This window comes from Dromiciops gliroides, chromosome 2, assembly GCF_019393635.1.
Source record: "Dromiciops gliroides isolate mDroGli1 chromosome 2, mDroGli1.pri, whole genome shotgun sequence".
NCBI lineage: Eukaryota > Metazoa > Chordata > Mammalia > Microbiotheria > Microbiotheriidae > Dromiciops > Dromiciops gliroides.
Genome location: NC_057862.1, coordinates 384759660 through 384784624, shown reverse-complemented (window position 1 = coordinate 384784624; position 24965 = coordinate 384759660). Strand labels below are relative to the sequence as shown.

Genomic DNA, 24965 nt, shown 5'->3' with positions numbered 1-24965 from the left:
TAGGTTTTAGTTCCAAAATTCTGTTTCAATGGATCTTATAAACTCAACCTTCAGTGATGTATCTATGTGCTAACACTGTGTACTCTAAGGTCTCTTGTAGCACTGACATTCTATGTTTTCTGTTCTATTCTTTCTCATGCTAAGGTCCCTTCCAGCTCTTGATGATCTAGGTTGGGCCACATTGTAGAAGACATCAAATGTTCAGTGAAGGGGTTTGGACTTACGTAGTAGTGGTGGATGGGGAACCAATGAAAGTTTACTTACTCATCCACATGCCCAGAATATTTACTTACCAGTCCCTAATCCTCACAAAGAGGCAGGCTGCTAGCTCAGACTCAAGAGTTGCCCCCACAAACAGGACTCCCTCCTCCCCTTCCTTCCAGTAGGGTAAGTCTGGCTTTTGTGTTGCCCCTTCCCTCTTGCCTCTGAGTCCCCCCGCTAGGGCTTGCATGGATCTCAAAAGGAAACCTGTCCAAACTAATCTGGGGGCATCAGCGGAGAGAAGCTCTCCTTCCCACAGGGTCCTGGGAAACCTCACTTTCCTCTGGGCCTTGAAGAGAGGAGGCAGTAATTGTTTGAACAAATCCCAGTAGTGCTTTGTGTAGGGCCCAGGCCTATCATTCATCACACAGCTTTCTTCTGGGAGCCAGCAGCAGCTTGCTGCAATTCTGCTTACACTGAAACTTCCCAGATGTCCAAATCATGCCCTAATTATAACAATTTTGGGTTATCATACAGCTTTCCAGCACACTTGCTCTCCCTCTCATGGTCCCCAGCCAGCCTGCAGACTCCACTGTTCTATATAAAGCTGGGACTGATCTTTACCTTATCTTGCCTGGTCCACCAATCCCAGGCTTCCACCTGCCGGCTCCCACTAATTATTCCCTAGGAAAGGTGAGTGACAAGGAGGTAGTGATACTAGAAGAAAACATGCCTCCCCCTCCCAATCTCCAACCAAGAGGCTAGAATCAATGTTTTGGCACTTATCAAGGGCCTGCTATGTCCTCAGCATTGAATAAGGGGCGTCCGTAAATAAGCCAGAAACTATCCCTGCCTTCAAAGAGCTTCCAGTAGGGGTTGAATAGTAAAGCAATGGAATGTCCGGGCCTGGGGTCTCAGCCCAGCTCTACCTGACTTGCTGAATGAGAGATGTCTTTGGAACCCTAAGGAAAAGCAAAGTATTGGACCAGGTGACCTGTCACATCCCTTCTAATTCTGACCCCCTAGAGCTAGGGGGTCCCAACCAAGGGTGCATCTTCCACAGGGGGAACAAGAAAAACTTGTCAAGGAGGGATATTTGTTGAAATCAATCTATTTTATTTCTTCTGAGGATAAGTGTGTTAAACTCTAGAACTTATTTTCTTTCATCTTAAAAAATTTCTATTTTATTCATGTATTTCCTTTCACACTGAATAGGAGCATGGGAAGGTTTACTGAAAGTCAAGGGACACAGGCACCAAAAAAGTTTGTGAACCTTGAATCATCAGATCCCTGAGGCCCTCTGAGCTCTAAAATGATATAATTTAAAGTAGCTAGCTGGGTATGGTGGCACAACTGTAATCCCAGCTACAGGGGAGGCTGAGGCTGGAGGACCTTTTGATTTGGGGAGTTCTGAGCTACAATGGCTTGTGTTAAGTTCCTGCACCAAGGTGAGCATACTGATATCATTTGGGGGGGGGGGGGGCAGGGCAATGGGGGTTAAGTGACTTGCCCAGGGTCACACAGCTAGTAAGTGTCAAATGTCTGAGGCCAGATTTGAACTCAGGTACTCCTGAATCCAGGGCCAGTGCTTTATCTACTGCACCATCTAGCTGCCCTGATACCAATATTAATGGTGAGCCCCTTTGGAGCAGGGAACCACCAGGCTGTCTGAGAAGGGCCGAACCCACCCAGGTCAGAAATGGAGCAGATCAATGATCAACTGTGATAGACTTAACTCTTCTCAGCAATACAATGATCCAAGCCAACTCCAAAGGACTCATGATGGAAAATGCTCTCCACATTCAGAAAAAAGAACTGTGGAATCTGAATGCAGATTGAACCATATTGCTTCTACTTTTTATTTTTTGGAGGTTTTTCCCTTTTATTCTGATTCTTCTTTCACAACATGAGTAATGCAGAAATGTGTTTGATGTGATTGTACACATATAACCTATATTGGATCACTTTCTGTCTTGGGGAAGGGAGAGAGAAGGGAAGGAGGGAGAAAAATTTGGTTATTTAAAAATAATAATAAATGGAGTAGATCAAAACTCCTACATCGGGGCAGCTAGGTGGCGCAGTGGAAAGAGCACCGGCCCTGGATTCAGGAGTACCTGAGTTCAAATCCAGCCTCAGACACTTAACACTTACTAGCTGTGTGACCCTGGGCAAGTCACTTGACCCCAATTGCCTCACCAAAAAAAAAAAACCAAACCAACAACAACAAAAAAAAACTCTTACATCAATCAGTAGTGGCATCAGGCCCAGAAGTAGCCTGGGGAAGTTAGTGAGACCTAGTCTTAAACAAATAAATAAATATGTCTATTAGGGGGTTAAGGCATTCATGAACCCAGTAAATGCAGCAGTGAGAACAATAGCTGATATTTAGCCACTACTTTCTCTATTACAAAGTGCTTTAAACCTATTCTAACATTTCTCCCTCATGAGAGACAGTCCTATAAGGCCTCTAGTATGATGATTACCTACAACTTGGAGGGGGCCAGGTACAGTGGAGTATCTCAGTAAACCATTCAATGCTCTAAAAATGGGCTCTGTAGCACAAGGCTGTGGAGGTGAATGAGGAGATGCTCTTTCCACCACAGGCAGGAAGTGCCCTCTTCCCTGCCTTCCTGGGTGACTTCCACTGCAGGTCCAAGGAAGTCAAGGGGGAGAGGGCATGAGTGGCGGGGCAGCGGGCAGCAGGTGAGGGGAGAGGGCAGGAATGGCAGGGCAGAAGGTAGTGGGTAGGGATGATGGGCTGAAGCGACATGGCAGGGGGTAGCAGGTGGGAGAAGTGGCAGGGGATACAGCAGTACATAGCAGGGGCTACAGGGGCAACAGGTGGAGAGGATCACAGGCCATACTGACCAGTAGGAGTTGATGATCTTGCAGAAAGCCAGCTCACAGCACATCTTCAGGTTACTCTGGTGTTCAGGGAGGTCTGAGGATGAGCATTTGCTGGGGTCCACCTCACAATTCTCATCCGACTCATACAAAGCTTTGATAAACTCACCTGCAAAGAGATGCCCCCACCATGGACAGGTGGTGTGAGGTCCCTTGGGCTATGTGGGAGGGCAGCCTCAGGCAACCACATGATTACATTTGAGGTGTGAGGGAAAGGATCTTCCCCCTTAGAATAGGAACCACCTGGGAGCAGGGGCTCTGTCTTCTTCAGGGCATGAGCCACGATTCACCCTCCCCCACCCCATTCTGGATGATCCCCTCAGCCTTACCCAGCCCCCCTCCTCCCCTCCATCCCTGGCTCCACGTCCAGCCACACCAACCTAAGGCATCTTGCAGGTACTTCTGGCCCACCAGCTTAAGATACTCCTCAATGGCCTTGGTGGCTAATGTGTTCTCTCGGAAGATGAGGTGCTCATTCTCCCCACAGCGGTCCACCTCGGACATCATCAGGTCTGTAAGGAAGTCCTGCAGAGGGGAGTGAATTGGGGGCCTGAGGGAGCATATTCTGTGGAGGGGTCAGTCCTTGTCCTGGGGGGAAGCAGAAAGGGCTTTTCCTGTCTGGCAGTGGGGTTCTTCTTCTCACCCCAACATAGCAGGCTCCTACTGCCAACCAAGATCCCTATTAGGTTTATAGCCCTGGGTGCATAGTTCTACTGAAACACTTCATTTAATTTCTTTAGGGGTCCAGGTAATGCAAAATGAGGACAAAAATATCTTCTCTACCAACCTCAGGGGTATTAAACAGAATGCAGATATGAGTTGTTCTGTGTCACCCCTACCTAAAAGTCTGATAAGGGAGAGAGGGACCCAACTTCAGGCCCCGGGCCACCCCCATTTCTCTTGACTGGGTAGAGGGATATCATGCTCAATAAGGGAAAAGGCAATTCAGAACTATGTCAGACCCCCTCAGGTTTCCTGGTTCTCCTCTATTCTCTCCCTTTCGCAAGCATCTTCCTGTTCTGGTATGAACCAAGATCTAGCATCTTCCTGTTCTGGTATGAACCAAGATCTAGCATCTTCCTGTTCTAGCTTGAACCAAGATCTAGCATCTTCCTGTTCTAGCTTGAACCAAGTTCATAGGATTTAGAGTTGGTAGGGACCTTAGAGATTAGCTGGTCTAACTTCTTTATTTTACAGATGAGAAAACTGAGGCCCAGAGAGGCTAAGTAGTTTGCTCAAGGTCACATTGCCAGTAAATAGCAGTCTTGGTCTTTGAACTCAGGTCCTCTGATTCCAACTCCTGTCTCCCCAAGGAAGAAAAAAAAAGTCCTTGCAGGGACCAGAGCTGAGCCAGTCCCCACCTAATCTTTGATACGCATATGCTCAGGCTCACTCAGCTTTGACACAAATGATATGTTTATCATAAACAGGTTTAAACCACAAGCAAAACCAGGGCCCCTCCCTCTCCCCTGAGGACCAGAATTCCAGGCATGTTCTGGCCAGCTCTTCCTCTGCTCCCGCCATGTGGGTTCTAAGCTCAGTCTGATTTCTAGAGGCCAATGTCCCCTTGGCCCCAGTGCTTGCTGAAGTGTCGCGGCGGGGGGGGGGGGGTCCTCTGAGAACTTGGGCTCTGCTGAGGAGAGGCTGCAGCTAAAGCTGCTGGGTGGCCTCTCCCTGCCTTTTGGGTCCTTATCCAGCCAAACTCAGCTACAGGGCAATGGTTCTAGCCATGAGGGTTCCAAGGAGGTGGCTTCAAAGGGTGGGGATTTGGGGGAGGCTAGGGAAGTAAAAGGGAGGCTGTGTGGAGGAGGGACATGAAGGGAGGCTCAAGGGAGCCATAATAGCTTTCTAGCCATCACTTAGTATAGCACTTGACGCATAGTAGGTGCTCAAATGTTTGTTGACTGATGACCAATATTTAAAGGGCTGTCATATGAAAGAAGGACTTTATTTCTCTAGTTCAGCCCAAGAGGGCAGAACTAGGATCAATAGGTAGAAGTTACAGACAAGGAAGCAGATTCTGTCTCTCATTTTAAGGAAAAATTTAATCAGAAATTTAATCAGAAATGTAACTATCCTGAAATGTTGCCTAGGTAAGTAATGACCTCCTCGTCACTAGCAGCATTCAAGCAGAGGGTGAATGGTCATCTGCCATGGATGCTGGAGAGGGGATTCCTGCATGGAGGATGGACTTGGGTGGAACCGCCTTTTTAAAGTCTTTTCCAACTTCATTCTAATACTCTGCAATTCAGAGAATTTGGGGATTCCGAGATTCTTAGTTTTGAGGATTCCACGGCTGCCCAGGAAAACAACCCAGCTCATGTGGTAGCACCACGGAGAGCCGCCTTCGCTTTCTCAAAAGGACTGAACTTTGTGCCTTTGTGTTTTCCACTACAGAGAATAAATCGCTGTTGTCAGACCCCCTTCACAGCATGTTTCTGGGGGAAACACCAAGAGGGAAAAACCTCCCCTCAGCAGGAGAAGCTTAAAAAAGAAACCCACCAACACCCATCTATTCAGAGCTGCCTGTAAAATCCCTCTAGGGGAACAAAGCCCCACTCCCTCCTTTCACTCCCACAATTAGCTCTCCTGGCTTCTGGGTGTAAGGGAGGTTGGGGGGGGGGGGGGAGAGTTTCCTGAAAAGAGAGAAGAGAAACTGGTAACAAGGAAAGCCTTCTAGCAACATGGAAGAGAGTGGGGAAGGAGTAGGGATGGGGTGAGAGGAGACAGATATATCGAACAGAACAGGAGTGAGGAGGGCAGCAAGAAGAAAGTAATGGGAGAAAGGGAAAGAGATGGGGAAGACAGAGAAAGAAAGAAAGTGACTTGTCCAAAGTCATACAAGTCAGGCTCATCCTCTTGATTCCTGGGCCAGTGTGCTATACAAATTTGGCTGTGTTCCCCTAAGTCTCTTCACCAAATTAATCAATCAACAAGCTTTGATTAAGTACTTATATGTCAGGCACTGGGATACAAATATAAAAATGAGAGTCAGTCTCTATCCTCAAGTAAAATATGGAAGGGACATAGGAGATCATACAGCCCAACCTCATTTTAAACATGGAAAATTATCAGATTGGAAGATATGACAAAATATAAGCACCTTTATATCAGGGAATACACACAAACACACACACACACACACACACACACACACACACACACACACACACTTTTTTGCTTTTCCTTGTTTCCCTAGAGTTTAGCACATTAGGGGCCAATTGTAAGTACTTAATAAATGCTTGTTGATTTGAGAGATAAAAATGGTAAATATTGGAGGTGCTGTGGTACACTAATAAAGTGTTGGTGGAGCTGTGAATTGGTATATTCCTTATAGATGTAACTATACTAAAAAAAAAAAATCACTAAATGGAAAAAAAAATTAGTGACCCAGCAATACTATTACTAGGCATATACTTCAAGGAATATCAAAGAGAGGGAAAGGTCTCATATAGACAAAAATATGTACTTGAGCATTTTTTTGTAATAGCAAGGAATGGGATAGAAAATGGATAATGGTTACCCGGGGAATGGGGACAGACTGGCATATGAATGTAATGGAATAAATGATCTCACTATATGAAATGATAACTGAAGAATTCAGAAAAAAAAAAGTGGGAAAGCCTCATCTGAACTGATTCTTAGTGAAGTAAGAAGAACCAGGAGGATAATTTACATGGTGTCCACAGTGATGTAAAGGAAAACAATACTGAAAGACTTCAAAATTCTGATCAATTCAGTGATCTATTTTGACTTCAGTGAACTGATTGTGAAACATGGCTTGTGGGCTATTGAGGCAGACATGACCAATGCGACCATTTGTTTTGCAGGACTGTACTTATTTGTTATAAGGCATGCTTTATTTGGTATTTAAAAAGAATACCAATAAAACATTTTAAGAATGGGGAAACTGATTTGCCTTCTAAATTTAAGGTTTTAGGATATGAAGTCCATGGTTAATCAGGAGTAATTCTGTAGCCTTACTGGTGAAACTCATGCATACAAATAAATATGCACATAAACACACACGCATGTGTATATAGACACAACACACACACCTTTCATAATGGGGCTCCTGTTTTCTGTGGATGATTGAACCCAGGTGTGAGGTTGTTCTCCTAGGGAATATTCCCCAAGACACCTAACTCTCCTTCTATAATTATATTGCATGGGGGCCAACATCACTGCTGCCATTATCTCCCTGGACCTACTAGACAGACTGAGACAGTTCCATCGGGATTCTATTCCCTGAAAAACAACATCTCTGACAATCCCAGAGACTCCAATCTTTTCTAATTCCAAGTGAAACTTACTTTCAGAAAACATGAAATATCCAAATCCAGATGGTCCAAACAATATGGCAGAAGGACCTCTCCCTTTACAGAGAGCCCTGTCAGTGCAATCCACAGCTTCCCAGGAGAGAAGTGTTCCATGTCATAGATTTAACAGAAAGCCCCTGCACTAGATGGGAGTTTGGACCAGACAACTTCTCAGGTTTCTTCCACTTCTAAGACTTATAAGTACAGTGCTGGGGCGGGGGGGTGTTAACCTGGAAGTCAGGAGACCTGGGTAGTAATAATGACTTTGAAGCTAAATAATTGTGTGACCCTGGGATAATTACAGTGCTTCAGTTCCCTCATCTGTAAAAGGGGAAGTATGAGGTCTCTGAGTTCTCCTTCAGTTCTGACATTCCATGGAAACCAATCCCTTCAAGCTTTAAGGTTCTCTCATTCTATCCCTGATTGCAGATAGGTTCCACCTCCCCCCCCCATCCCCCCTGGTCACCAACTAAAGAACTAAAGTTGGTGTATCATCTTGGGCAAGTCACTTTCCTTCCCTGGGTCACAGTTCCTCCGTCTGTAAAATGAAGGGGTTGGTTTCCTAAGGTTCCTTCTGGTTCTGGACACTCTGTGTTCTAAGATCTCTTCCAACTCTGGCACTCCAGTTATGTGATAGGACTTTAAAGAAGCAGAGACGGAGTGACATTGTAAACACAATACTGGACTGAGGAAGATAAGTGACAGGCGAAACCTTTCCCACTTCCATCTGGGGGCTTCCCTGCAGAGTGGGCACTGCTCCTCGACAGGAAGGCCAAGGGAAGGAAAGTATGCTGTATGGTTCTCTCTATCCTCAGTCTTATTGAAGGCTGAGCCCTTCCTCCTGCCAACTTGCCCCAGATGTCAGTACTGTGTATGTCAAAGCTGGCTCCCCAAAGGGCCCTTACTCTGAGCAACACCTTCTTTCTCCCTCTCCTACTCTGCCACTGCTATTTAAAAGGATCCAAATTAATTTTCATGAATGCCAAAACAGAATTAAACCCTTGGGTTGAGCCCCAGAAGGCGAAGAGGCTTCAGGCAGGTGGGATGGTTAGTGTTTTATAGCCTGGTTGTGGCAACTGAAATGTTGGTTTGATAATGGGAACCCCGACACAGCCATAACTCTGAGGGTAGCCCAGAGGAATCTTGTCAGGGTGGTAGCAGTAAAAGGCTGGCTCTTGGGTATCACAAAATTGCAGAATTTTTTTTTTTTAAACTAGGAGAGACTGTAGAACAAAGAATGCTAGAATATAGAATGTTGAAATTTGAAGGGACAGTAGAGATAGAATCTAACCACTTGATTTCATAAATGAGGATACTGAGGCATCGTGAGGGACAGTGACTTACCTAAGGTCACAAAGCTAGTAAATGGTAGAGCTGAGATTATAACCTGGGTCTCGACTCTCTTTCCAGGTCTCTGCTTGGAGATCTTTTAGGATAGAATAAATCGGACATAAAGGTCCCTCTCTAGCCCTTCCCCCATCAACATACAAATTAACATGCAAACGCAGAAATACCCTTGAACTAGAAACAAATAAAAATTTATATTTACCTTTGTAATTAAATGTTTACCCCAGATTTAATGCCTTGAGCCATAGACCTTATCTTTCCAGTCCTTCTTCTTAAAGCTTAGCTAAGGCTTTCTTTGAAAAATTGTCCTCCCCATGCCACTCTCCCCCTGCCCCAACAAACACACACACACACACACACACACACACACACACACACACACACACACACACACACACACACACAGTTCTAGGAGTCATGTGGAACCCCCAAGTAGACAATGCCAGTGCTTAAGGGGCTGCTTAATGGGGAGAAAGGATTCCTCTACCATTCCCTTTGGGCAAACATTTCTATTGGGGTCATTGAAGAATTGAGCCTCTTAGGAACCTACTTCTTGTCTGTTTCTTCCCCTTTTAAGGTAGAGGGGGGGAAAATTTATTTGAGAACTCAGCTTCACAAAAGGTCATTAAACTAGGGGCAGCTAGATGGCGCAGTTGTAAAGCACTGGCCCTGGATTCCGGAGTACCTGAGTTCAAATCTGACCTCAGACACTTGACACTTACTAGCTGTGTGACCCTGAGCAAGTCACTTAACCCCCATTGCCTCACAAAAAAAAAAAGGTCATTAAACCTGCCCAAGGCAGTATAATGTAGTGGAAAGACCTGGGTTTGAGTCTTGGCATTGCTATTTGTTAGTTGTGTGACTCTGAGTAAGCCACTTCTCGGACATCTGTTTCCTTATCTATACAATGAGAGGGTGGCCTAAATCTTATCATTGACCTCTAGGACCATCAGCATGGGTATGGGAAAGGAATCCCGGATTTAGAGTTAGAAGAGGCCCAAGAAATTATCTATACCAATGTCTTTTTTTTTTCCTTTTTTTTTTCTTTTTGAGGGATGGGGGTCTATACTTGTGCTTTGATTAATGTGGTAGTGAGGAAAAGCCCTCCTCTACTAAGGCAGATCAGCAACTATGGAGCAATTTGCAGGCTTAGAGATTTGGCAGAGGCACTAAAAGGTTCTGTGACTCAGTCAGAGTCACATGCCAGTAACAACTGAAGATCAAGACTTAAACAACCAAGTCTGACTTCACAGCTATCTCCCCACCCCCACCCCCCTGATTTTATAAATGAAGAGTTGAGGCTGAGAAAGGCAAATGACCTGCCCAAGATCTTACTTATCACTAGTACTAGAAAAGCAGAACCAGGGACAATAATTTACCAAAAGGAGGGTTTGACATCTCCACCTCTTCAGCAGCTTTGCCTTAGCGATAGCATCAAGGAAAGCAGACTGCCTGGAGCATTAGCACCAGCAATGACTGACTGTGACCTTCTTACGAGCTCAGGCAGGCAGAACACCAGGATCACACTCTTCACTTCTCATCCCACAGCAAGCATTAGTTATGCCTCCCCACCAGGAATGATAGCAGGTGTAAAGAGTGAAAAAATCTTTTTGAGGGATGTTCTGGTAGTGATTTATTCTAGAAGCTAAGGCTGACTCTTCTAGGTCCATCAATCATACCTATTCAATGTGCTATTGTGGTTTTTGAAAGGGAAATGAGGTTTGTTTTTGTTTTTGTTTTGAGGGGGGGATAAAATTAGGGGGAGTGAATAGGGTACTAAGAAAATTGACCCAAGACTTAAGTTACCTGGATCCCAGCTATTATTCTTGGCCTTAAAGGGTAGTGTATATCAAGGTTTAATGATGGAGAACATAATAAAATCAAAAATGTTAGCACCGAAAGGGACCTTAGACATCACCCAGCCCAACTCCTTTTGTTTAAAAAGTAAGGAAACAGATCTAGAAAGGGAAAGGTAGGGGATACGTTTAACTTACATTTCCCACAAAGGTGCTCATATGATATAGAATCACAGACCCTGGGGTCACTTCCTGGCTCAAGTTACTTATTACTCTATGATCTTGGGCAAGTACTTAACCTTGTCTAGGTCTCAGTTTCATCACATGTAAAAGGAGGTTAGATCATTTTTAAGGTCCTTATCCTGCTCTAAATCTTATGATCAACAATCTAATTATATTTAAATATGAGAGAGACAGTTGCATTGATGGATTCGAAGTCCCCAGTGTTCTTATCAGTTTAGCGAACAAGCTTGAACCACAGATCTTATCTTCTGCCCAAAGCTGAGTGTGATGGGGCTGTTTCTTTGGTTATCTGCTTTTTTTTCCTCCTTGGCACTGCCCATGGTACCAAGTTTCCCTTCAAGTGAACTTCAGGCCCAAGCAGGGAAAAAAAAATCTGGCTTCTCCTAAATATGAGCTGAGGTTTGTCCCTTCCTTTCCCATTCAGTTAAGTCTGACGGCAGCTACCTTTCCTGGTTTGTGTGACCAATTTCCTATATGATATCCCCTACAGCTGAGGATCAAGTATCGCCCATTTTAGAAAGTGGATGACTGAGGCCCTGGTTGAAAAATCAAGTGAGGTAACCCAGCCAAGACCAAGTACTTTCCCCAGTGTCTAATATATGGATGGAATAGATTGACTTGGTTTGGGGTTTGGCCCCTAAGAGGGAGGAAGATGAGGAGAAAGAAACCTCCTTCTTTACAGAGGTATAAGGCCAGAAGTAGGGTGTGTGAGCATGATACAAGAGGCAGGGGAACAAGTGAGATATGAGGGAGACCGATCAGAGGAGTAGAAATAACAGTAGAAAGAGTCATAAAATCTATGTTATGGATGCACAGAAAATGGATGCACTAGAAGGAAACCTAGGAGACCAACTGGTTCAACCCCACTCATTTTATGAATTGAGCCCCAAACAGAGAAGCAACTCAGCCAAGGTTGCTAATACACAGCAAGACTCAAATGTAGGTCTTTTGACCCCAATTCTATTGCTCTTTTTACTATATCACACTGATGTTTTGTGAGCAACTCTGCTTTTCATGCCAAGCTTGTACGAAGGGTATCCTCAAGTCTGGGCAAGGATCTTTCTTTTTGACCCCCTTCAGAGTGGGAAGAAGTACTGTGAGAGGTCTGAGGCCCAGGAACCCAGCTTCCAGAAACAAGGTCTAACCAGATCAGAACTGGGGGCAGTAGCCCCTCCTCTCCCATCTTGAATACCAACCATTTCCGATGGCATTAATCCTCAGTAATGAGCAGGTACCAGCAGGTTCAACAGAGCCAGCAGGGGAGAGACGGTTTCCTACTTGCCCAACAAATTACCCTCCTCCCCAAGTGCTGACTAACCATCTTAGACAAATAGTTCAGTTAATTGGGACTCTGACAGGGCCTTTGATCTGGGTATACTCAAAGGAGAGGAGAGGCAGCTTGTCTTGGTAGAAAGAGACCTGCCCTTGGAGTAAAGAGACTAAATTTTGCCATTAACTCACTGTGTAACCCAGGGCAGGACACTTCCCCTTTGTGGGCCTCAGTTTCTGTTTTGACCCTTAGGTTAAATAAAGGAGCTGGACAAAATGATCTCTGAAGCTCCCTTTAGTGCCTATAAGTCTACAAGAGGAAGAAACTAACTTCCTGAGTGCCTAACTTTCAATGCAGGGGGTCGGGTTTCATCCCTGTCCCTTTACAACAATCATGGTCCTTTCATAGAGGCTAGAACCCAGAAGTAATATTCAGCCCCATACTTGTTGTGTACACATTCAACCTGGATATTGGGTCTGTGTCTGAGTTACTTCTCTAAGCCTCAGCCTCATCACTAGTGCTATGGGCAAAGAAATCCCCAACAAGAAGGAATTTCACCAGGAAGCCGCCTTGGAACAGTGAACATTGCATTAAGAATCACACTTGGGGGGCAGCTAGGTGGAGCAGTGGATAAAGCACTGGCCTTGGATTCAGGAGGACCTGAGTTCAAATCCAGCCTCAGACACTTGACACTTGCTAGCTGTGTGACCCTGGGCAAGTCACTTAACCCTCATTTGCCCCACCAAACAACAAAACAAAACAATAACAAAAAAGAATCACACTTGGAGGGGCAGTTAGGAGGTGCAGTGGATAAAGCAGTGTGACCCTGGGCAAGTCACTTAACCCTCATTGCCCTGCAGCAAAAAAAAAAAAAAAAAAAAAATCACACTTGGGCTTTACTTGTAGTTCCACTACCTTGGACATGCCAATTTACCTCTCAGACCTTGTACTCTCATCTTTAAAATGAGGGTGTTTGAGATGATCTTTTTGTGTCAAGGTCCCCCCTTAGGCCATCTGGTGAAAGCATATGGATGCCTTCTTGGAATAACATTTTTTAAATGCACAAAAAACATAGGGTTACAAAGGGAAGCAATTATATTGAAATACGGTTATCAAAATATATACTTGTGAAAAGCTAGTAGATGTCAGGTTAAGAACCCCTGGAGAAGGGACAGCTAGGTGGCGCAGTGGATAGAGCACTGGCCCTGAAGTCAGGAGGACCTGAGTTCAAATCCGGCCTCAGACACTTAACACTTACTAGCTGTGTGACCCTAGGCAAGTCACTTAACCCCAAATGCATCACCAAAAAAAAAAAAAAAACTTAGCCATAAAAGAATCCCTGGAGTACATGGTGTCTAAGGTCCCTCAAAGCCCTTACAACTATGCGCTGCAGTGGATGAAGCACTGGGTCCAGAGTCAGGAAGACCTGAGTTTAAGTCTGGCCTTAGACACTCACTAGCTGCATGACACTGGGCTCAGTTTCCTCAACTGTAAAATGGTAATAATAGCACCTACCTCCCAGGGTTATTATGAGAGTCAAATGAGATATTAACTTTAAGTGCTTAGCACAGTGCCTGGCATATACAAAGAGCTACAGAAATGCTAGCTATTATTATTATCACATTCATTCTGTGCTCTATAGTCTATCATTCCATCTCTTCCATTGCTGAAAGTCTGTGTTCTAAGGTCCTCTGCAGCTTAGCTTTTTATGTTCTATGTCCTAACATCCCATCTCCCAAACTCCCTAGACAGGGAGGGAAAGCAGACTCTGGGTGATGCCTAGCTTGGCTACACATCTCTTTTAGGACTCTAGTGCCTGAGTCAAGGGTCACAAGGCAGAAAGCAAACTGGCTTTCAGTAGGACTGTGTGAGTGTGTGTGTGTGTGCATGCATGGGTGCTACACACATGTACCAAGCTGGGGCACGAAGAACATGCAGGGTTCGGCCCCTACCTTTGCCTTGCCGGTGCTCTGCAGGATATGCACCAGGGCTGATGCCATCTCCTCCTTATTCTTGACACTCAGCACAGGTTCCAGCGCGGAGCACAGAGCCATATAGTTGTTGGTGATATACTCAGCAAATTCCTTATACATCTCCATAGGGAGGATGCTGACAGTCTGGTACCGGGACTTGATGCGGATCATGGGGCCAGGGCTCTTGCCCTTGGGGTTGGGTGTTACCACAGGGTACCATTTCTCCACAAACTGCCGCCCAGAAACTGAGGCCACGGCCAGGTTCACCAGGCCCAGGTAGTTGTTCTTGTCCTTTTTCTTCTTCTTGTCAGTCTCCTTATACAAGTGCACGGTGATATTCCTGAGCGGGGGCAGGTTGTTGAACTCAAAGTGTTCCCCCCAGAAGACATTATCTGTCTTTAGCTTACATGTAGTCCGTGCATAAAGGACATCATCCAGGCACAGCTCACATAAATACTTCTTCTTGGCCGGGAGGTCCTTTGCTTCGATGACCCAGAGCTTCAGCATGTGCTCCACCCTCCGACTGTTGTCCTAGGGAGCAAATGGACACTCAGAGAGATTAGGCAGGGAGCAATGATTCCCCTTCCTCTCCACCATACACTCCAACCACCCCATTGGCAAATGTGGTCCTCTGCCTGTATATTTTTTTAAATGGCCTAGCTAACAAGAGTTAATCTGAGTCCTAAAATGTTAGAGCTGCAAAAAACCTTAAAACATATTATGTTAAAACAGAGAACATAGAATTTTGGAGCTGGAAGAGACGTTAGAAATGAGAACAAAGAACACACAATGTTCTGATTGGGTCTATGGAAAACAGAACATTATAACATAAAACAAAGAATCTTAGGCACATAATTGACCTTAGAGGTCATCTTGTTCAACCTTTTCATTTTACAGACTGAGAAACTAAGGCCCAGAGAAAGAATGTATTTGGTTTGGCTGTCTGAAATTGAAATTGCCAAAATGTACTATGAGTTTGATATCAAAAGACGAGTAGGTTAGTGGGTCTTCTATAAACCCTTATTTCCTTCTAATTTCTGGATTGCCCTTAACCTCATGTCTTGAGTGAGAAATAAACTAACCTAAGAAAACACACTGCAAATAGTAATGTCTTGTGGAAAATTAGACAAGAGAAGAAACCATCTTTTAAGGGTCCTAAGACAAATAAGGCAAAAAAGGACGGACTGAGAATCTGAGAATTCAGGATCCATACCTTCTTTCTGTTACTAATTAGACCTTGATAAGTTACTTCTTGGGCCTCAGGCCTCTCACTTGCTAAACGAGAGTTAGATTATATGATGCTTAAGGTCCCGTCTAATTCTAACATTTTATGCTGAACATTTTCATATTTTTTGTTTTTAAGTATCTTTCAGCTTTAACATGATGTTTTCCATTTTCTTTTTTTAAAAAATCCCTTCTAACTCCCACTTTCTATGATTTTCTGACTTCCGATGAGTAGGACTTCTCATCCTACTCATCAACAGTAGGGAATAAGGGAGAGGAGTGAGGGAGAGAGGGAGAGAGGGAGAGAGGGAGAGAGAGAGATTGCAAAGAATCTGAACTGGAAATCAGAGAGTTTTAGGGAAGATGGGGGCATGGAAGAGAAAGGTGATGCTTGGAAAGGGAATCCCCACTTCTTAGCAGGTTTTAAAACCTCTGTTAGTACAGAGGTTTTAGAGAGTCACTCAGGAGATTTCAACTGTGGCTGGGAAAAAAAACATGTTTCTTTCCCCAAAAATGTGGGGCTTTCTACGATGAAATGGGGCAGCTAGGTGCCACGGTGGATATAGTGCCAGGTCTGAAGTCAGGAAGGCTCATCTTCTTCAGTTCAAATCTGGCCTCAGACACATACTAGCTGTGTGACCCTGGGCAAGTTACTTAACCTTGTTTGCCTCACTTTCCTCATCTGTCAAATGGGCTGGAGAAGGAAATGGTAAACCACTCCAGTATCTTGGCCAAGAAAACTCTAAATGGGGTTACAAAGAGTTGGACATGACTTAAATGAGTGAACAACAAACAAAACTAGGATGAGATGCCAGGGACTATTCAATGTCAATGTAGTTAATTTGATTTTCCACCTCTAATCCCTTATGTCCAGATCAGGGAGAACCACAGGAGGCATAGCTAGAAAGTGACCTAGATGCCCAGTAAAACATCAGATCATGGGCCAGCATATGCCTCAGGAGAGTACTGTCCAGTCCTGCACCTCCACACTTCCCCTCCTTGGCATTTCTACCCTCCTGCACCTCTGCAGAACTTATTTAAATCTTCCCACTTGGGTAGACATAGCTTGACACCAGGGTTGAAATCTGACCAAAGCAGGGTGTTTCCCACAAATGACACTGTGGTCCCAGGAGGGAGAGGAAATTCAGGGAACGATCCACCCATCTAATCCCAGATTTTACCTTGTTTGGATGCACAGCTCGCCGAAGGTTCTCCATCCATTTATCACGCTCGGCTGCTGATCTGCAGGAAAAGCACTTGCTTCCTGAGGAAGTTGTTACCTGTGTGGAAAGGAACAAGGACAGTGTGATAATGAAACAGATATCCTATGTCTACATATTGGACAGCTCTAAGAACATAAACTGCCTGGGATACACACACACACACACACACACACACACACACACACACACACACACACGTGTGCACTCGCAGCACGAGACTAGGGGAGGGGGTGGGGTGGAGAGTCCTCCATTCCTAGGTAATTGCCTTCTTATCCAAATATATAAATAACTGGATGATCTCTAAGGTCATTTCCCTTTTTTGACATTCTGAGAAAACTGAGGCATAGAGGAAAAAGGAAATCTCTGAAGGTAACACAGCTACTTAGAAATCCTAGAATTCCATCCCAGGTCTGGTGACTCTGGGTCTAGTACTCTTGTTGCTTCTCCTTTAATACAAAACTTCATCTTACAGTTTGAGGAAACCAAGAGGGTAGACCTGGGAACAGACTGAAATCAGGTCTTCTGACTCTGAGATCATGATTCAATACCACTTGAAAGGATATTTAGGTTTTAGGGGTATAAGAAGCTTGGAGCTCATGTAGTCCAGCCACCTTCCTTCACAGATAAGGAAACTGAGGCACAGAAATGGGAATTGACTAGTTCCAGGTCACACAAGTAATAAGCAGCAATCAGAATCAAAGCCCAGGTTTTCTGACTCCAAACTCAGGATGTTTTTCTCTATCCCACGTTGCCCATCTGAAGGATCATGAGCAACAAACCACTGCCACAAAAATGATAATTCACATTCATATAGTGTTTTACAGTTTGCAAAGTGCTTTTTCTCACAGCAACCCTGCAAAGTAGTAAGGCAAGGGTTATGAATCCAAAAGTTAAGGGACATTTGCCTGGAAGGGACCTTAGAGATCTGCTTATCCAGCCCCCTCATTCTACAGAGCAGGAGACTTAAAGCTTCAAAAGGGGAAATGACTGGCCTGGGGGGGTCACAGAGTTAATAAGTAAAAGAACCAAGATTAGAAACCAGGTCTCTTGAGTCTAAATCTGTGCTGTTTCTACCACAGCACAACCCACCAGGGAAGAGAAAGCAGACAAGGACCAGAAAGGAGCAACAAAAGAAAGTCACATAGACACACAGAGAAACAGACAGACACACACACACACACATACATACACACCCTGCCCCAGCTAAGAATACACTTCTTAGTCTCTCCCAGAAGAACAGCTCCCTAGCAGCTACTGACTTGCTCCCATAAGAGAAGCTCTTTCTCTTCCTCCCCCTCCCCCTCCTCCTCTTCTTCTTTTTCCTTCTCCTCCACCAACACTATCAACAGGCACCCAACTGGCAAAGAGCAGTTGTGTTCTAGAGGCCAAGCATCATGTCATGAGTTTGCAGGGACCAGAAAGGAAAATGTAGGACGCATTAATTTCCATGATGCAACTTATTTACATGAATATAGCCATCCCTCAGATCGATGGTTCCACTAATTAAGCATAATTATCAAGGGGGTTAATCTTTTGAGAAATGATCTCAAAGTAGAGGCTAAAGGAACTAATGGAGGAAACAAGGAGAAGCCAAGCCATTGGCACTGTCCCATCCTCCGTGCCTAAGACATGGAACCTTTGGAGTCACCCCATAGAGCACTACTGTTCTCCTGAGTGTAGGGTCACTCTGAGACTAATTCATCCAGCCTCCTGTTGAGCAGAGCTCAGACTCGGGCCAGCCCAACCCAGAGAGGATATCAGAAGAGACAGGGATTTATTTTATTTCTCAGAGTGAAGAAGGTTATGTTACTCCCTCAGGGTTTTAGAGTCAAGACTTTTTTTTTAATTGTTTTATTTTTAATTTATGGAATAAAACAGCATTTCTATAACATAGTATAATAACACATGAAACTGCAAAATCTATGTACAAATTATTTTTTTAAATATATATTTAAAATTATAATAATCCTTTAAAATTTCTTACCCCCCTTTTATCTTCCCTCAGCCCCAAGTTGGTTAGAATAATGATGAGGAAGAAGATGATGATGATAGTAGCTCCCCCTTCCGTAGTGCATTATAGTTTACAAAGGTCCCTCACTGGTGATGTTTACATGTACTGTCATCCCCACTTACCATGGGAAAACTGGTAGAGAGACTTAGATGAGAAGTACGTTGCTAACCTTATATAAATGTCATTCATAAAAGCAGTTACCAGTGTGGTCTATATCTGTGATTTTCCCCCCCTCTGTTTAGAATTTTATTTTCCAAATTGCATGTAAAAACAAAATTTGACATCAATTTTTAAAAACTTTTGTGTTCCAACTTCTCTCCCTCCCTTCAAACCCCCACCCCCAAGAACTCAAACAATTCAATGTAAGTTATCCATGAGCAGTCATAGAAAACATCTCCACATTAGCTAGGTAGTGAGCGAAAACAGATAAAAACAAAACTTCAGATTAAGGAACTGTCAAAAAAAATATGCTTCAATCTGTTTTCAGATACCATCAGTACTTTCTCTGTAGATGGACTGCAATTTTCATAAGTCTTTCAGAGTTATATTGGATCATTGCATTGCTGAAAATAACCACGTGGTTCCCAGATCATCTTACACTATTGTATACAGTACATTTCACTCTGCTTCAGTTCATGTAGGTCTTTCCAGGTTTTTCTGATAGCATCCTGTTCATCATAACTTTTATATAGTACCTTAAACTTGACAATGAATTTTCTTCACAATAGCCCAGCAAAGTAAGTATCATACGTTTTGCCATTGTAATCATCATAACTCTTTCCCTCTATCCTATTCCCTTCCCATGATATTTACTCTAGTTTCTTTTACCCAATTCCTTCTCAAAAGTGTTTTGCTTCTGACTGCCCCCTCCCCTGCTCTGCCCTCCCTTCTTTCACCCTTCTCTCCTTATCCTCTTCCTCTCCTACCTTCCTGTAGGGTTAGATAGATTATTCCTCCCAATTGGGTGTGTATGTTATTCCCTCCTAGAGCCAACTCTGAGGAGATTAAGGTCTTTGAGCTAATTCTGTGTTCTAAATGTTCTTCCTCCCTCCCTCCTCAACCCTCCCTATGAAATCAAGCAATTCAATATAAGTCATACATGTGCAGTTGTTCAGAATATCTGCGTCTTCCTTGAAAGTGTTTTGCTTTTTACTGCTCCCTCCCCTAATCTACCCTTCCTTCTTTCCCCTTTTCTCCCCCCCCCCTCCCCAGATCTCCTTCCCCTCCCACTTTCCCTCAGGGAAAAATATATTATTATACCCACTTGAGTATGTATGTTATTCCCTCTTTGAACCAATTCTGATGATAGTACGATTCACTCACTCCCCCACTCCTTCCCCCTCCCCTCCATAAATTTTTTTCTTATTTCCTTCATGTGAGCTACCTCTCCCCAGTCCACCTCTCCCCTTCCGCCTCCCCCAGTGCATTCCTCCTACCCCTCAAACCTATTTTAAAGATGTCATCATGGGTTAGTTAGGTGACACAGTGGACAAAGCACCAGCCCTGGACCCAGGAGGCCACAAGCCCAAATCCAGCCCTAGACATAAGTGACCCCACCCTGCCTGCCCCACAAAAAACAAGGATAAACAAAAAATAAATGCTTTGGGGCAGCTAGGTGGCTCAGTGGATAAAGCACCGGCCCTAGATTCAGGAGGACCTGAGTTCAAATCCGGCCTCAGACACTTGACACTTACTAGCTGTGTGACCCTGGGCAAGTCACTTAACCCTCAGTGCCCTGCCCCACCTCCCAAAATGCTTTACAGTATATCTGTGATTTTATTGGGGTAGGCAAGTCCTTCTATCAATGCTGATCAGCAACTATTCTGCAGGTTATAATCTTGGAGACTAAAGTGCTCTAGCAATGAGAAGTTAAATGACCTGTCCAGGATCAAAGAATCAACAGAGGTAGAATGTGAACCCTGGTCTTGTTAACTCCAAAGCCAGATCTCTATGGGCTATACTGGTGGTGCCAAACTCAAATAGAAATGGAGCCACTAAATTAGATATCAGGATCCCTGTAGACTTAGGAAACTATATATTAACATATTTATGTTCTGCTGTGGGGCAGCTAGGTGGTACAATAGATAGAGTGCTGGGCCTGGAGTCAGGAAGACCTGACTACCAAAGCATTTCCATATATTATCTCATTTGGTCCTTAAAACATCCTTGTGAAGCAGGCCAAGAATTAAAATACCCATTTTAGGGGGCGGCTAGGTGGCACAGTGGATGATAAAGCACTGGCCCTAGATTCAGGAGGACCTGAGTTCAAATCCAGCCTCAGACACTTGACACTTACTAGCTGTGTGACCCTGGGCAAGTCACTTAACCCCCATTGCCCCCCAAAAACAAACCAAAACAACAAAAAAATAACCATTTTATAGATGAAGAAAATAAGTACACAGAGAGAATGAATGGCTCATCCATACTTGAATAAACCAGGAGGCAGATTTCTCCTAAAGGATTAATAACCCTCTTTTCCTCCCTTGTCCCTGTCCTGTCCTAAGGCACAGGGAGCTCTACAGGGAAAAGGAAGGTTTTGATCCCGAACCTCCCTGAGGGATCCAGCATCTTGGCCAAATGAGAGGCAGCCCTCCCCTCCACAGCTCTCCTTCCCACTCCAGGTGGAGCAGGACAGAAAAGAGTTAGATTCTGCCTCTTCTACTTCCCACTAGGAAGCAGTTTCTTCTGGATTATTTTCTGCTGTCCCAATGGCATCAAGTCTTTTTAAGTGATTGGAGGGAAAGAAGAGACTCCTCTGTTTTGTTTTCCTTTGACGCTCAATCACTAAGCAGAAATTCTTTTTTTTCCCTCTTCTTTCCTTTCCACCAACTTTTATTATATGCCAGCTGTATAGACAAAGATCTCACAGGAAGAGAAGGCGTGCAGGGGATAGAATATGAATACACGGGAGGAGGGCCAGCATAGATGCAAGTGTGTACAAAGTATACATACTGAGATGTGCAAAGCACAGTGCTAGGCACGTGGGAAGACACTAAATTTAGACAGGGCCAAGGGAAAGGGTATGACACCTATTTTAATAACTATGATACAAGAGTATTCTAATTGCCATAGGGAGGGGCAGAATGGCGTTTGAGATACAAAAGGGAAAGGGTTATTATTGATCTGGGGGGAGGGGTAAGATGGATGGTTTCTTAGAAGAGACATCATCTGAGCTGGGTAGGATTTCAACCAATATGGGGGAGGGGAGATTTCATGTGCCGGGAACAACACGAGCAAAGGCACGATTCAGACAAGCGAGGATATAGAATAGGGAGGGTGAGTAATACAGTTTGGTGAGAGCACAGAAAATCAAGGATCAGAGGACATTAGAAGCTTAGAAATCACCTCATCCAACCTCCTTATTCTGCAGACAAAGAAAGTGAAGCCCAAAGAAGGGAAATAATTTACACAGAGTGGCAAAGCCAAAATTTTAATCCCAGGTCTGCTAACTCTAAATCCAGTCTCCTTCCATGACACTGCAGCTGCCTCTACATGCCTGTAGTGAGTGTGAGATGAATTTAGGAAGATGGAATGGCGTTGGATTATTGGCACGGGGATGGGGGGTGGGTGGAGGTGGGGCGGGAGGCCTCGAATGCCAAGCTAAAGATCCTGACCTTTTACTCAGTTAACAATAGGGAGACTTGCAGGTTTTGGGGGACAGCTAGGTGGTAGAGTGGATAAGAGTACCAGCTTGGAGTCAGAAAGACCTGAGTTTAAATCTGGCACTTACTAGCTACGTGACCCTGAGCAAGTCATTTAAGCCATTTGCTTCAGTTTCTTCAATTGTAAAATGAGGATAATAATAAAACCTATGACTGTGGTTGTATGGAGGATCAAATGAGATTATAATGGCAAAATGCTTAGCACAGTGCCTGGCACATAGTCAGCACTATAAAATGTTAGCTATTATTAGAGGAGGAGGACGTATAAGAGAGGCCAGTGGCACAATATGAAGGTTGCACAGGAAAGGAGACAGCACCCAGGGCATCTTCCTCCCTCCCCTCCTGAGCTGGGGTAGCTCCTTCCAACCCAGGATCTCACCTCAAAGCAGTAGTCCTGGCCCAGGATGCTGCTATGAACAGGTTTGATGAAAACTTCCTCCTCCATGCTGAGATCCAGCGCTTCCACCGCGCTACTCGGACTGAGCAAGGACTCGTGGGACCTCGATTCCTTCAGCCTCGGCATCAGATGGGATCTGGGTAGGCACAGACAGGGGAAGGGGAAGACACTATTAATTAATCAGATCCAGGGATATCCTAGCCTCTTCTCCCCAAATCTCTACACCCTCACCCCCTCAATCCCATTTTACCACAGCTTAGAAAAGCTGCTTCCATTTCTAGTGGAAAGAATACTTGGGTCAGGAAGATAGAGGGGGGACAGGCACTGGAATCCCCATGAATTCACCCCATGGTGCAGTTAGCCAATGACTCAGGCAGCAAGGGTTGATTCTTGTTTGGGAAGCCTAGCCCCATACTTCACTGGATTTGGGGCTGGTAGGGACCTTAAACCTCATTTGGTCCATTATTTCCCAATCTTTTCAAGGATACAGAGTTTTTAACATTAAAAAAAAAAATTTCAAAAACATCCACAATCGTAGCTGTGTGGATCAGGTGACTGAAGAAATACACTGCAGGGCATAGACATCTTATAATAACTCCCTCCTCCACATCTCCCTTGTGCTCAGGCCCCTCTCTCAACCCCCATCATTGGTCTGCTGCCCACAGGATGTGAACTGCTTAATCTAGTCTAAACCTTTAATTCCTCAATTTTGGAGAGGCTCACATTGGTATAGGGAACTGCCCAAGATCACCCAGCAATCAAAAAACACAGCTGGGATTTGAACTCAAGTCTTCTGATTCAAAATCAGTTTGTGTGCCATTATAATCACTTTTCAAGTCTATTTAGGAAAGACTGATGGGACAGGAATTGGGTGTGGCTCTTGGTGTGGGTGGGGGTAAACGAGTCACCGCTTGTGCATATAAACAAACATAAACACACCTGGGAGTGGGGAAGGAAAGATGCCATCTAATCAATTAGGCAGGGTTCTTCCTCTAACACCTTCCCCATTATCTTTTCTGGGAATTTCCATTTAAGATTCCCTTCCCTCAGTTCTAACTCCTCAATACCTACTTATTTACACGACTCTCCCCCATTAGAATGTGAACTCCTTGGAGCAGGGATTCTTTTGCCTTTCTTTGAAGCCCCAGGTACTTAGCACAGTACCTGGCGTACAGGAGGCCCTTAATAAAATACTTGATGACCTGGCTAAAATGAAGGGCCCATCTAGTTGATGGTCTCTAATGGCCAGCTCTGACTTTCTGAGATTCTAAAGGTTTCCATAGGCTGGGCTCCTGCCCCTGTCTCTCCCAGGAGGCGGGGCCAGCAAGACTGAAGTATAGAACAATTCCACAGAACCTTTGCAGCTACCTTAGAAGGTAGGACATTAGAGTCCATCTAGTCTAATCCCTTCCATAGCAAAGGTGAAGAATCAGAGCTTGTCAGGAAGAATGGCTTGACACACAGTGAATTGTAATGGCAGATTCATGATCTGAATCCAGGTTTGCCTGTCAGCCACTTGGTGCCCTTTCCACTATATTACTCAGGCTCCCCAGGCAGGATTCTAGGCTAGGGCCTGCTTTCTATCTCAGACATAGATCCCCTCACCCTCTGTGCCTGTTTCTGAGAGAAGGGCATGAGGAGAAAGTTCCAGTCTGTGCCCTGCACCCATTACTTCCATACCTGGAAGGACTTTGAGGAGTCATAGATCTTCCTGTTTACATCTTGTTTGTACAGAATTGTTTGCATGTTGTCTCCCCCATCAGACTGTGAACTCCCTGAAGTCAGGCCCTGGCCCATACTAAGTGCTAGATAAGTGCTTATTGGCAACCTGAACTCCTAAAGGAGTTCTTACCCACACCCAGCTCTAAAGCCTTCAGGAAGTTCACCTCCTTGAGAACTTTCTAGAACAATATACACCTGCTCTGTAAGATACAGGTGACCTTCACCCAGCACTGGAGCCTTCTCTAATTTTGGTTGGTCCAGGGGCCCCCAGAGTCCAGAGAATATTGACTCTCCCTGAGATCCAGGAGAACACACAGGAGTTTCTGAACCAACTTTGTGACATAGCCCAGAGACTTTAAGCTACCACTATACCCTTATTTTAGCCTGTCTGGTTTGGCCCATCCCAGACCACCAAGCCCACAATGGCAGGAGACAGAAGGGCTGACACAGCCCAGGATGGACTAGAATTTTTTTCTTGCAAGTGTTTCACATCTGTCCCTTCCTCTTCACTGCAGCCACCATATACCTTGTTTGTTTTTTGGGTGGGGCAATGAGGATTAAGTGACTTGCCCAGGGTCACACAGCTAATAAGTGTCAAGTATCTGAGGCCAGATTAGAACTCAGGCCCTCCTGAATCCAGGGCTGGTGCTTTATCCACTGTGCCACCTAGCTG

At 44.6% G+C, this 24965-nt stretch overlaps 1 protein-coding gene across 10 annotated transcripts in view; it reads right to left on the bottom strand.

Annotated features, from left to right (window-relative positions):
- Window positions 1-24965, bottom strand: part of LOC122740557 (DAB2 interacting protein) — a 336399-nt gene that overhangs the window by 27167 nt on the left and 284267 nt on the right. For all 10 annotated transcript variants that reach the window (XM_043982899.1, XM_043982902.1, XM_043982900.1 and 7 more), the window contains 5 exons: window positions 22553-22706; window positions 16459-16557; window positions 14033-14584; window positions 3486-3630; window positions 3070-3214 (listed from right to left, as the gene is read on the bottom strand). In XM_043982899.1, the coding sequence (XP_043838834.1) occupies window positions 3070-3214; window positions 3486-3630; window positions 14033-14584; window positions 16459-16557; window positions 22553-22706 (1095 nt within the window). The remainder of the gene's footprint in view (window positions 1-3069; window positions 3215-3485; window positions 3631-14032; window positions 14585-16458; window positions 16558-22552; window positions 22707-24965) is intronic.